The sequence below is a fragment of the Leuresthes tenuis genome, unplaced genomic scaffold (genome assembly GCF_036924035.1).
Source record: "Leuresthes tenuis unplaced genomic scaffold, fLeuTen1.0.hap1 SCAF_8, whole genome shotgun sequence".
Classification (NCBI taxonomy): domain Eukaryota; kingdom Metazoa; phylum Chordata; class Actinopteri; order Atheriniformes; family Atherinopsidae; genus Leuresthes; species Leuresthes tenuis.
The window spans coordinates 8506156-8520931 of record NW_027325362.1 but is presented as its reverse complement, the minus strand read 5'-3'; the positions used below and the strand labels follow the sequence as shown (position 1 = coordinate 8520931).

The following is a 14776-nucleotide window of genomic DNA, read 5'->3' as shown; positions in this document are numbered from 1 at the left end:
TGTATAAATAAAAGTGACTCGACTTGACAATCATGTTATTGACTTGTTGCAAATTAATCTAATTGGTTGCAACATGTTTCGCCAGCTCTTTCTTTTTAGAACCCCTTTCTGGTCTTCCACCTTGATTTTTATTTTTTTTGTTGTATTGGTACCAATTCAAGAGTAGTAAAGTGCTTCACTTTCAGTTTTTTTGTACTATGTTGTGAATAAAATGTGGATTAAGGAGATTTCCAAATCAATGCATTTAATTTAAATGAACATATTTGGAATTGGGGCTGTAAAATCCATATTAATACATTTGACACATGGAGCTTGTTCTACAAAAGATAATCAAATAACCCTTGATAGAAGCATTTGATTTGTTTTCAGACGCATACTATCACAGTTCCTTCATTCTAAGAAGCTTTTGGAATTAAAAACAGTGTAAGAAAGAGAAGAAGGAAAGGGGACAAAAAAAAGAAAGAAAAAAGATTGACAGTGGAGGTCAAAGAGAAGTAAAGCAAAGACATACAGATTCAGTTTTAACATCTACACTTTCTTTTCTTTCTAAACCTTCATCAGTCACAGTCCAAAGAAACCAAAGCGAGGCTCGATGACTCCTGACCGATATGATCTGGATAACAACCCTATTTCGACAGCCAATGTCAAAATAACATCTTTCTGCTCTTTCCAAAGTTCGTGCACTTTTAAAGTTCTATTTTCATGAACCATGCTGTGCAAAATCAGACTGTTTACATATGTGTTAATTTCTCAAAAATGTAGATGATTGCTGTAAGTCATTCAGCTTGCACCACATCTAACAAAAGTCGAACATTCTTAAGTCTCGTGAAAAGCATGGACGTCAATAACAGCAGCAGAAGAAAAAAAACATATCAAGATGTGAAATTTAGCTGCTCTGGAGGTACTCAAGACGACTCAAAAGAAAAAAATGTTTGGACGTGGACTGTAGAAAAAAATAATCAAGTGGACGTTAACTTAATAAACGCCTCACTTTGGCTGGTCTGTTCTTGAAAAGGAAAACGCAACTTTAGAGAAAAAAAATATAGGCCATCACACTAAAAGTCTGACCTCTGAAACATACTAACGTGTATGAACTTAAAGATACAGAGAAAACGCAAACGTAGAGCTCGGAATCACTTAGGTCTGTGGTCCCACTACTAACCTCATGTCAACAAACGCACATGGAACTCAGCAGAGAATGAAAGAGATGGTGAGAAGAGAGGCCAGTGGTTATTATACTTGGACAGAGGTTCTATGTTGTTGCATTCTGAAGTTTGGACTGAGTCCGGTTACAGAAACGACTTGGACCACAAAACGTCTCTTTAATTGGACGAAAGTGAAACAAAGTCCAGATGGCTTTAATAGATATTCACTTGGGGACACATTCCAATTTGTCTCTCTACATCTTGTACCGTTTTCTCACTCCTGACACATTTCTTGCCAGTTGTCTACTCTTTCACATTCCTTAACCCTCTGTTTTCCCATCCTTCCCTCCCTAAACGTTATGTACTTGTATCAAAATGTCTCATTCATCATCCCGCCTTATCAACCGATACCATCTTCATCTCCGTGTCTACTTTGTCGCACCCTCCGACATTGTCTTGGTATTACATCTTGGCATATGAAACTCCAGACTATTCCAGTCTTCCAGCTCTTATTGAAGAGGTTTTAAACATTAGAATTTCTGAAACCTGATTGAGGGGGTACACAAGCAGTAGGAATACACTTTTACTGAAAGAAATGCAGGAAAATTCAATAATCTTAACACATAGTGCATAATGAGTCCCACTTTGGTAGCTGTCCAATGAAAAGCTGAGACATCACAGCAACAGTTTGATCATTTCTTGGTCTTGAAAATTGCCCAGTTTTCTGGTATTTTAATGCCAAACACACAAATGTGGGAAGCTGATACATAATGAGGCAGTCCAATGTGAGTTGTTACTTGTTTGAAAATTTGTCTCACATGTTGAGCTGAAACATTTCAGATCCGTGTCTGCTTGTGGTGCAACATGCTGTGCACGGGGAAAAAATATCACAGGCTTATCTGTTCTTATTGTCATTGCCAACATTCCAAGTTTCTTTTTAGTGTAAAAGCCCAATTTTGTGTTTTAGTCTAACAAAAAGTGTATAAACTATACTGTCAGATTTTACATTATTGTATTTACCGTTTAAGACGCTGTACAGCGAGTTACATAGACCCCATAAATATCAAACTATACCATAGAAGTAAACCCTCTGGACAGCGATCCATAGGTACTTAATGTAAGCATGTTCAGATTCATGAATAATTGGGGTCTAATTCTTGCACCCCATAGATTAAGACCTTACCAGTAAGACACATCCAGGGGGTGAAAATAGCATCTGGAGATGAGGTCAGCAAAGAAGGATTCAGTTTCACGGCATGCGGTCCCGTTGCCGATGACCACCTTGGTACAGCTAGTATAAACACGTTACAGGGAAGAACAGTAAGAGAGAAACCATACATCTCTAAACATGTTATATGGTAATAATACTCTTTCCTTGTTAAAAACATTTGATCTACTGAATTTTGTACCACAGAGGAAGGACACTGAACACATACTGTATATGCTCAACAGTATACTTGAAACTGTAATCATTTAGCAGCAGTACCTGTATTCAATCATAAGGTGGCGCAGTTTATCTGCTTCCTTTTGCTGTCCTGAATTATGCAAGTATACAACATCAGTATGGAGAATCTGATCTGAAAGCAGAGATAAGCAGAAATAAAATAAAGACAATGTTGAGGATAAAGTATTGTGATGATAACAGAACAGATACGTAATAAGGTCCTATTTTTTTCAATGTAAACTGATAAGACAGCAATACCCTGAAGTAAAAAAATAATTAAAGAAGTGTCCATCTGCACCGTCTTTGCCACCAAAAGAAACCCAAGTCCTGCCACCTTGCTGTTTCCTCAGAGGAGAAACATAAATTGGAATGGACGACCAAACCTGTGACCACGCCACGCTGGGCCTGACACCTGATATATGCTTCCATCTATCTGTTGTAACTGTGTCAGCATGACTTGTGGCCACACAACAAGCCACCCGGAGGGGGGGGACATCCCTCTGCACAGTGTGAAGCCTCACCCACAGAGATACATGCAGAGACATACAGTAAAGTAGACATTTAAAGCGCCCACACATATGCGTGCACAAACATCATCGCCTCACCACGATCAAGCCAACTAGCATCCAATATTTGACATGAAGACACAGCTCGGTGGCAATAATAGGTCTAGCGGTGCCTTACAAAGTGTGCTCTCAGAGAGAATAGTAGGTTTTTAAATTATTCAAGTAATATGATCAGCAGACATCTGATTTTTCAGTTTTGTTTGAATTACCCACAGGTTTATAAATAAATCCCTGTGTATGTCAGAAAAAGATTTAAAACAGAGAAAAGGAAACACAGGTGAATAAAAGTCACTCACCAATAATTTATGACACTTTAAACTAGTGTGAGAAAATGTAGCGGTGAAGAATGATCAATTTATTTCTAAAAATACATGATACAGGAGCATGGACGATTTAACTTGAGATTTCATGCTGCTATGATGATCGAAAAGGGGAAAATGTGTCTTTCGCTTTATAAGGAAAAGTTTTACTTTATTTTTTTTCATCTTATTTAATTACCCACACATGCATAAATACATACACTTACACTTTATGTGTATGCATCAGGGGTCAAATCAGGGGTCAGAATGACTTAAAAACATTCAAGGGCCGTCTCGTGGTTTTAATGAGAGAAAGCCTTTACTATTGATGACACCAACGGGATTCAGTTAGGAGTCAGTGTTGAACCAGTTTTGGGGACAGTGGTAAAATACTCCGGTCTGTAATCAATTTATTTTTTCACAGGGAACTTTTTAGACCACAAACATCTGCATCAGTTCAGTGTTTATAAGTATTTTATATTTGTGGAGATCATGCAAAAGATGGTTTATATTTTGGTTGCAGTAAGGTTCTTGATATGATTGCATCTCTATGTGAAATGCGTTTGTTGTGGCCTCTCAGACCGAATCTTTACACAGAGGTTTGTTTATAGCTCTGGCCCCTGTCAACAGACATGCAATTCATGTGTATCACATCTTGTGCTTTGAAATGTCCCCGTTTGTATTTCAATTCAACACCTTGATGTAATTTTCCTGTTGAAACAAACTTGTCAGCCTTGTAAGATTGATTTAATTATTAAATACTGAAGCAACAAAAAAATGCAATTGTGAAAACTTGAGCAATATAGCTCAAACTACCATTGATGCAAAAGTAAATATGAGTGATATTTATTGTCTACAATAATTACAAAGTTTACTTACTTGTGGGAGAGAGGATTGCTAGCTTACAGCCATGTCTGAAGCCAGGGTCCACCCCCATGATGACACAGCCCCTGAGTGGACACACTAACAAGCGCTGGCGGAGGTTCCGCACAAACATGGCGATCGACTCCTTCTCTGCTGCAGTCGTCAGCTTAGTCCTGCCAAGAGTGATGGAAGAGAGACAATAAGGTGGGAGTCAATAAAGAGTCAATAAACAAGCCTAAAAAAAGGAGAGGAGCAGATGATGGTGAGATATACATAGATATTAGTTACATGGTGAGGGTGAAAAAAAAAAAGAACTGGTAAAATATACATTTACATACAGATAAAAACATTTAAAAAAAAAAAAAAAAAAAAAAAAAGACAGGGACAGATAGTGAGTGTAAATGATTACATGGATATTACATTTTAAACGACACCTTAAAACCAAACAAATACCTGTAGCTCCGAGTGAGAAAAGGCAAAATAAGCCTTTTATACGAGTCCTCTACTGCATTTTTGATGATTGCATTATGTTCTTCTCTTGCATTTGTCTTCGTCTTCCACCTGCATTAAAACAATCGGATGAAAGTGTTTTTTTCCCCCATTTCTACTGATAAATGCAATTAATCAAAAGTACTCTACAAGCTGCCTCCTTTACACTCCGAAGACAATATGCTGCACATTAAAAAACAAAAAGAAATTGTCTCCATTAAATTTGAAGCCATTTGGTGTGCTTTCCTGAACATTTGTTGTTTTATTAATAAACAAACAAACAAAAAAAGCTTCTTCATTTATGCAAGAAAAGATTACTGGTGATTTATGTAGAAAATGGATAATTATTCATTCTTATTCTACAAATTTCCATTCAAATTCAATTAAAACAAAGCAGTACAAATTGCTCTGCACCAAAAATCCTTTCTTTTTTGGGTTGTTTGATCTGGGCGCCTTTCAACAGCACAAATATGAATTAATCAATTATAAATTCTTCCAGCTTCTGCTTCCCTCTCTACTAAATTTAGTCATCTATAAAACATCATCTATAAAAAACATTGATCACAGATTGGACTGTAAAGTAAACATCTGTTATCATCAGATACAGATACTCATTTTTCCTTTTCCTTCCAAATTAAACATCTCAGCCGATGACAACTTTTCTGATGCATGCTATGAATATGGCAGAAGGTGCTTGTCAGTGTGTGAAGGCTCTTGTGTATAATTATGTTTCTGACCTATTGTTGATGCACCACGAGGTGAAGTCACTCTTCACTCTGTCGAGAATGTTCACCTTCACTGTCAAAATCTTCAGACTCTCCCCTCGGTTTATAGCCAGTGTCTGTACACGAGCACATGCATGAATGAAATGCACACGTTTCCACGCTGGTGAAAAACACTGACAGGTACACAAGAGTCATTGTAATCCCTAAAAGCACTGAAAGCAAGAATATATTAGAAACAACACTTTAAATACACAAAGCAGTGACCTGTGATGATGGTTGGTATCTATCAGGGATGTGAGTTTGATACTCTTTAAGGAAATATTTGTCTTTGTATCCGTTTTATTGCAGACGTTTTTAATCACAGGTTAAAAACCTTTAGGTCACAACTAAAGGTTGTGATTTTTATGAGAATATTCATCTCCAAACGTCTCAACTCAGTAACAGAAATAAAATCCTGTAGCTCTACACACATGCAACAAAAAACGATGAGCCTAGGAGTACATCCTGCGGCCAGGCCTGTTGTGTTGTGTGCTGGTTCTCCCTCAGAGGAACTGTTACATGCTGTTAAGCAAACAGTAGTAAGTGTCTGACCTTTTCAGTGGGGAACCTTTAGCCTGCCACAGAACAGGGCCAAGAAGCAAGACGTCAATCTGGAGCCCAAGCGGAAGAAGCAAGCTGACAAATGCCACCACTATGCCACCATCAGCACTGAGACCGCAAGGCCTACCCCCACCCACTCCCACACATGGTGCCACAACCATTACAACTCAGCAGCACCCATGGATGCGCTGCACCCACATGCAACACACACACACAAAAATAAAAATTTTAAAACACAGCTAATGGCATGGAAGAGGCCAGGATTAATGCAGCAAGTTTGCTTGAATAAAGATGAAAGTTGGATTTCTCCTCTGTTGGCATGTTTCCACCCGAGGCTTCCTCACTAACTGTGATGAGATTTCTGAACCGATCTTCATCAAAGCACTGAAGTTTAACTTGTTGTCAAAGAAAGCAAGCAAAACACTTCTTTCTGAATTATCTGACCATCTGTGAAAGCCCAAGAGTGAAATTAAAATGGTAAATACAAAGCTGCCTCACTAAATCTATGTTGTCAGGGTTCAGTGTTTAAGCTTTCTTAAGTGATTTTCATAATCAGTGATGACATATTATCTTAACATGGCTGTCATGCATTATAGGCTGAAAATGGGAATGAAAATATGTTTTAAACTCAATATGTGCATCATCATCAAAATAAAAAAAGAATGCTGATTAGCTGAATGGGGATAGCCGACAATGCTAAAAAAGCAGAAAAACTGTCAATTGCTGAAAAACCAGTTGCTACAGTCTTGGTTGAAGGGATTTGAAGCTGAAATAACAATAGTGGAATGATTTAAAACTATTGGAAAAGCATAAGATTTGATGAAAGGGCCAAAAAATTAAAAAGCTGAGCCATTTGGTAATAGCTGAATGTCTTGTGACTCAATTAAAATTTGAATGGTGTCTCTAGCTTAAAGTATGTAGAAGTAGTTACGTTGAAAAGAGAAGAAAGAGTTGAAATTTGCATAAAATTTGAATAAAAGTTATTTGAATAAAAGGAATCTTCTGAAAGAGTTTTGAGACCAAAATATTTGAAATTGGTGAAAGTATGAAGAAGTAGTTAGGCTGAAAAGAGGAGAAAGAGTTTAAATTTGCATAAAATGTTAAATATTTATAAAAGTATAAAAGTTAGAAACACCAAAGGTCATAGCACACATCTCCTGAATGAGCTGAACGTTTTGATACCAAAATTGTAGAAATCTGTGAAAGTATGCAGGAGTAGCTAACGGACAAAAAACGTACGGAATAAAACAATCATTCAGCATCCTCACAATGATGTCAATAAAATGAAATAACCAATGCTTATCTCCTTAAATCACACAAACATGTGATGTGATGGTTGGATAAATTATATCTGGATTATCTTTTTTTTCTTGAAAATAATGATCCAATTTTTGACCATTTATTGCCTCCGTGATAAATAATGGAGCACTCTAACAATTAAAATACCCTTATATAGGTTATTTCAGCTTCTTTTAGTTTAATTCCCCCAAAAACTCCAACCACAGTGTGCTATGGTTCTGTCTATTCTCACTTTCTCTCAGCAGGCAGCAGGCAACTGTCCTCATATCCAAGTGATCTCTCAGTTTCTTTGTGGGCTGGGTCACTAGTGGGAGACGGTGTGATCTCAGAGGAAGGGTGATGTATAACAGAGTGAGAAGTGTGTTTGTGTGCTAGACAAGCAAGTAGTGACAGGTAGCCAAGTACTAGCCAATCCCTGACAGGACCAAACAGACAGTCTTTCTTCGATGCTTCTTAATCCTTTCACCAGCCCCAAAGGGAGGGCAGTCAGCCAACGACTATCCTCTATCTGTCTCCTTCTCTCTCTCACCCAGTCTTTCGAAATATACTGTCATCAACACATCTATCCATCCGACATATCAAGGATAAACAAATAGATACACGCAGGCTGACAGTCGTATTCACAGCACACTTCTTGACCTTGTTGACACAAAGTATTACAGAAGTAAATGTGGTTGTTCATGAGTTGAACCAAACTGCGTGCAGATTCCCTCACATTCCAACGTTTATACTTGCAGCATTGATGCACTTGGGAGTGAACTATAAAGCGAGGTTAAATCGGGTAGAAAGTTATATTGAGCTTAAGGATAGAGTTCTTAATGTCACAAAGGTGGTTCTCTTTATTAATCTAGATTATCACACACACACACACACAGGAACTTAACGTAATCAGGTTGGAGGTTGCATTCAGATGTTTGTCTTTTACTGGAAATTATTCATTTCCTGATCGTATTCAAGCATTATGGTCACTCGTTGAGGGAATACATAATCTATGCAAACTTCTTAACCTCTATGTAAATAATGCAATTGAAAATATCTATTCCATTAGGATACTATCTATGCATTGCATTCCCTCGGAAGCAGTGTATACATATTCCTATGGCGATGCAGAAAATGTCTACTTTAATGCTTGGTCCAACGCTGCCAATACTGCACATCTCAGATCACAGATAAAAAAATATATATGGATATGTTTTGCTCAACTGCAGATTAAAGGAAGGAAGAGTAGAAACTAAAGGCAATTTTGTTTACATCTTTTCCACATCATACTTTTAATTTTGTCTCGATCTATCTCTTTATATTTACTCAATTATCTCTGTTACAAATATCTAATTAGAAAAGATAGAGGGGAACTAAACAGATTAAACAACATAGATCAAAACACCTCAACAACACATAACAGATGTATTCATTGTTACTCTTGAGATGAAAAAGGCCTTATTGCTGTTATGATGTCCAAGGTATTTTGCTGTAAACTCTTTAGAAATTGTAAATTATTGTTTGCACCTACATATTAGGAAACGGATGGTATAAAGTTTTAAACTTTGAGGATTTCTGACCAAAACAAATACACACAGAAAATATGTCATATGTGGGTGACATTAAAGTTAAACTTGTTTTCCTCCACCTGTCCATCAAACTGAACAGTTTAATTGATTAAACAGTTCCATTTACTCAAGCTCCTCTGCAGGCTTGCCCCAGACTGGAGCACTAAACTCCCATTTGATCACAATGCAAATCTCAAAAAATAGCCCACTGCCATATTCAGCAAATCTATGCTGTCATATTCAAGAGCGCACCAGCTGCTAATAGCTATAAGGTAAATGTGTACCCTTCAAAGGCGGCCTTAAATCAAATCAGATGGAATTAAATCTTTGCTAAGCATTATGCTTTCAGACATGGCAAAGCTTTCTGTACACAAACTTTAAACAATCTATAAACCTGTGACATTGTGTTACAAAAAGCATACATTGAGGGTTTGCAGTTCTCCAAAACCTGAAATACTTTCAGGATATACATTATAAGTGCATTGTTCAAACATCTTTTAGACATTAAACTGATTTTTTTTTTTTTGAGCGCTTCATCTCTGCAGTAAATTTCACAAAATGTAATGTCAATCACTGTGAGACTGCTCAGTTTAAATTGTGAGAATTAACAGCTTTTCATCTTTAATGATTGGAAAACAAATGTAAAATCAAGGCAAAAATTTGCAGAACTACAGCACCTTAATGACTGCAAGCCAAACATGATTATAAACCACACAATCAAAAAAAGCACTCCCAAATCAACATAAAGATTTTTTTTAAAACTGCATTTGTATCGAAATGGTAAATTAGAAACTTAATCCAGCCCATTCTGTGTTTCCCTAAAATCTTAATTTGAAGGATGTCATTTCCTTGTTTCTTATCAACAGTTCTTTGGGACAACACATCATTTCCTTGTCCTGTCCTCTTCCTTTAACAAACAACAGAGCTGAGGCTTGATAAAATGTGCTAAAGCATACGGGTAAGTGTGTGCTAACACACATGCCTCCTGTCAAAACACATCTCCCACCTGCTCCCTCCCCCTGCCAACTTCATGGCTAGAAAAGGTTCATTTTAGCCGGAATCTGACAGCTAGCAGGGTCACAGCAGCCTGTGGATTAACACCCCATGACAAAAGCGAGTCATCAAATTAAATGCCTTGCATACACAGAAGAGGAGAGGGGAAAAGGGGAGGTGAGGAGGGAATTAAAGCGACGTGTTTAGTCAGAAAAAGAGGAATAAGGGGCAGATCAGAACAGAGCAAAGGAGATAAGTGACGGACACACCTCAACATCACTCATCTGTCCATGCTCTCCTTCCTTTACTTCCCCCACTCGCTCCCCCTCTATTTGTCTGCCTGTGGGCCCAGCAGCAGTAGCTGTCACTACAGGAGAGCGCCTGTCAATCAAGCCTTCCTAATCCAATGGCATGTCGGCAGGGGACATGTCACATATGTTAAAAAGAGAGAATGAGGGGACTTGCAGGATGTGCTTGTGTGTGACCAAGTGTGTGTATGTATGTGTATGTGATTAAATGACTTAAGGGCAGAGTGTGGTGTGGCAGAGACGGCGAGTGATGGAAGCTGTGGTGACACATGAGGCCCGGGACCAACTCTGAGTAACCCACCAGTCACTAGAGGGACAGAGGGGGAGCAGAGGAGGCAGAGCAGGGCACAGGGGGGTAAATATGAAGGCACAGACAAGGCTAACTTCGACTGACATGGGTAGCATTCAGAGCCGGCACACAAAAATGACACAAACACAAACAGATGGAGTGCATTTGTTTGTCAGTGTGTGTGCTTACATGTGCGTATTAGACAACTAAGAAGACATGATACAGGTGTAAATAACTTATCATAGTCCAGCAGACCCTATGCATTTGTTTTCAGGTATATTCATCCATATCCATTTTCTTTGTGTCCCTTTAATCATATTATAGAGCCTGGTAATTTGTTTGAGGAAGTTTTGCCAGTGGGAGGTTAAAATGAGTTACATGAGAGCAGCAGGAGTGTGAGCACAGTGGAAGTGTCTTCCCAACAAGGGAAAGGATCAGGTTTTCTGAGGCATCGCCTGTTTATTATAGAAAAATCGATGTAATGTTTTACATTTTTGTTTAGGCTTGACTATGAAGACAGCTTTTCAAATGTAATGCAGTTTGAAGAACTTAAGTTAAATTAAATTAGAGTGTTATAAAAACAGAAAAACTGAGTTTTCATTAGTATCTTATTGCTTTCCATCCATCCATCCATTTTCTATACACGCTTAATCCGTTGGTCGGGTTGGGGGGGGGGGATTTCATCGGGCGAGAGGCGGGGTACACCCTGAACAGGTTACCAGTCCATCTTATTGCTTTCTTAAATCAGTTATGTTTTTATTACTTTAAAGTTAACTATTTATGTCTATTGGTGTCACAGGTCATTTTACACAGGAGACTGGGCTAGCTTGTTTGGGCTCATTAAAAAAAAAAAAAATAAATTAAAAAAATCTGTATTTTCCCTGTCTAAACTGGCATAAATAGCATATTGTGTCCTCCTGTAGCAGAATCTGTTTCAGTCCTGTTCCCTTCGCCCTCTCCTTCCACCAAAACATGACTGCTTTTCATGGGGGAAAATTAAATATGAATGAAAAACAGCAAATACCGGGTTAAAAGACAGGATTTAGCCACAAGCAGATGTATTTAAAAATTTCAAGGAATCAATGAATCAGTAGATTCAATGGAGATCTAATAAGTGTAACAGAAATGCACAATTTTATTTTTTTTTTTACACTACATAATTGATACTTTTAAGGATCTAAATGCTTCTTCCACCACTGACTGCTCCATGTGTGTTCAAACAACTGGTAAGGGACATTTTTATTTAATCAGTGATTCATAACACATGATTCATCATTACTGTTTGTCTTATGGGTTTATTTCGAACCCCAGCTTGTTTTCAAAGATCTGGTTGTTTCCCGTCAAAAGATCTGGCAACACTGGATAGCTTGTTGACAGCTTTTGGAATGATTGTCATGTTCAATTTTACAACTAGATATCAGTAATTATTACAAAATAATCTTTTAGGCTTGCTAAAAAAGAATAAATGTACAGCTATAAAAAATGTTTTGCGATCCAAAACATAAAGTGAAGCATGCTTGGAAGAAGCAGAATACAGTGGTATTTCACAAATGATTTGCACATTTTTATGTTAAATGAAGGTAACATAAGCATATTGACTAACTTTAACATATTAACATCTTTGAGAATGATGAATTAGCTCGTCTTGTTACCTGATGAGGCTGGATACGGTGGATATTGCAGGTAAAGTCAAAGTAGAGCTGGAACTTGTCTAGATCTCTGTTCTTCTTTTGCTCTGCCCCTGTTTTTTTCTGGCCTTGGACAGACTTGTCTTGTTCTTTTTCCTTTAGAGCCGACTTAGACACAGAGGACTGGAGGGCCACATAGCTGTTCTCACATCTGTCAAAGACACAGAAGAAAAGAGTTGAGCAAGAGGTTCTTGGATTCCAGTAATAATGAAACTCAAAAGCACACGTGCAGCAAAAATAACATAACACTATTAATTCATGAACAGAAACAATAGAAAATGTGCAAAAAATGACCAATATTTCATGTGCATGAGGACAGATTCTTACAATGTCTTCACATAGGTGAGTGTCTCAGGGTCTTTAGCAATCATATCAGCCAAGATATGCTCCACACCTGTGGCTACTTCTTCCACTGATGAAAGACCTGGGACACGTAAACACAGATCCATACTGTACTATGAAGACGTTCTGCCATAAATACAGTAAAATTCATTGTTAAAGTGATTATGACTGTACATGTGTATAAATACATGCATGTCTCACTTTCTACATCATCATTTATTGTTCATTTATTCATTCATCTATTTTTCCACAACGTAAAGTGCAACAACAAAACTTCCTCTTCGGGGATTAATAAAGTTTTATTCAATTCAATTCAATTGGCATCAAAATCATAAGCTTATTTCCAATTTTTAAAAAATATACTAAATGGATTCATTCAATATACAGTGTTTTATCATTCATTTAAACTTGTTTATGTAGTGCCAATTTCCATCACAATCATTTCAGGACACTTTGCAGTGAAAGTAAAAATTATACATTCAAGTCCATCTAAATGCAGTCAAATCAAATTATTCAAATTATAATTCAATCCAATTTGAAATCTTTCTACAACTAATAACTGTCATCAGTGATTTCTCCAGGCATCTATGTAAAGTATCTGTAAGTGAGTGTGACTATCAAAAAGTCGAAAAATAACATCATTTTTCAGAGGAATGTCTAATTTTATCCCACTACTTGTAAGTGCAACCATTTACCTTCAGCACCAGGTTTTACCCATGCTCTTAAATTCAGAGTGTTTGGGGTGTTCATCAACGCAGACGCAGCCCCTTCAAGGCCAAGTGCTTTGGCCCTGCGAGCTTTTGACAGCTTACTGCCTTTCTTATAGGGAGAATACTGCAGGAAAAACAAAAGGACAAGACTGTTCAGAACTCCATACTTTTCCAGGCTCAAATTTCCTTCATAGCAAGATCCATTTTGGAAATTTTTTAAAAAGCTGTCAGCATGTATGTTTCATTCTAGAAATGTACATCATTATGTTGCCAAATATTTGCCAAATTATTGTAGCTCCAGGTGCCATCTCTCTCTCTCGAAGGTGGTTGCTATATAAAAACACTGCTTTTGGGATTTATTTTAATGGAATTCTGCTTTTGTTTTTTTTTTAATATACTGCAATAAGAAGCCAGTAAAACCCAAGAAAGGAGCTCCTCAGATGTCTTTAAATAATGCTGCAAGCAAGAATGGCATCCTGATATAAAGATGAATGTTAGATATTATTTTAGAGCAAGAAATGTGATTCTGACCACATGATCCAGTTCGTCAGCTGATCGGCAGCTCCGCAGGTTTTGCTCCAGCTCAGTGGTCAAAACCCCATCCTTCGTTAGGGTTTGAATCACAGACTGAGTCTTCTTAGCTAGTGAACTGAGGCAACACAGGCAAAAACATAAAACAGACACAAAAAGGAACATGGATTATAAACAGAGCAACACAAACACATGCAACAGTATTCGGTTTCAAAGCTTGCCCAATAGCACCACCTAATGGACAATAGTGTGTATATCATCTAGAAATTAACCTGCTTAACTCACAAGAGTGAGTAGTATTGAACACTACAGGAATCTCTGTATTTACATGTGTCTCTGATGAGTGCTAATGAGAGCAAGTATGGGTAAAGCGGTGTAATAGATTTTATGTTTTTGTGGTTGTTGCTGTGTCTTTTATTGAATTTATTTTCATTTACTGTTACATTTGCTTACCATAATTCCTCATATATCATTTGGACGTCTCGGACAGCATCGGCATCCATGTCCTTAATCATGTCTTTACGATAGCGCACTATGAAAGGCACCGTATTCTCTTCACGAAGCAGCACAACTATATTCAAACACACCCATTTCTCCACACATGTCAGGGTGGAAAGCAGCTGAGGGGAAGAACAGAAACAGAAATAAACTGCATATCTATAAACAGAAATATGAAAGCAGGTAGTAAGACAATGTTAGAAACACAATAAAAATTTAAACAGAATATGTTTGTTTACTGTTAAAATCAGATCAAACACATACGGAATTGATATTATCACGGCAAGGAGCCTTATCTGCTATTATTAACTATTGTAAAGAAAACAGGGATTTCCACAGCCTAATTTCAAAATTATATCCCGTTTCCTGTGCTCTATAAAGTGATTACCTCTCCCTACCATTTCCAAGCATGAGAGCGCATCTACAGCAGAAAGATTCC

At 37.5% G+C, this 14776-nt stretch overlaps 1 protein-coding gene across 1 annotated transcript in view; it reads right to left on the bottom strand.

The window, feature by feature from the left end:
• Nucleotides 1–14776, bottom strand: part of srbd1 (S1 RNA binding domain 1) — a 51688-nt gene that overhangs the window by 35073 nt on the left and 1839 nt on the right. Inside the window, exons 5-14 of the mRNA XM_072390689.1 lie at nt 14293–14459; nt 13840–13957; nt 13294–13432; nt 12584–12680; nt 12221–12407; nt 5545–5648; nt 4772–4879; nt 4334–4491; nt 2632–2722; nt 2329–2436 (exon numbers count right to left, since the gene is read on the bottom strand). Coding sequence (XP_072246790.1) covers nt 2329–2436; nt 2632–2722; nt 4334–4491; nt 4772–4879; nt 5545–5648; nt 12221–12407; nt 12584–12680; nt 13294–13432; nt 13840–13957; nt 14293–14459 — 1277 coding nt within the window. The remainder of the gene's footprint in view (nt 1–2328; nt 2437–2631; nt 2723–4333; nt 4492–4771; nt 4880–5544; nt 5649–12220; nt 12408–12583; nt 12681–13293; nt 13433–13839; nt 13958–14292; nt 14460–14776) is intronic.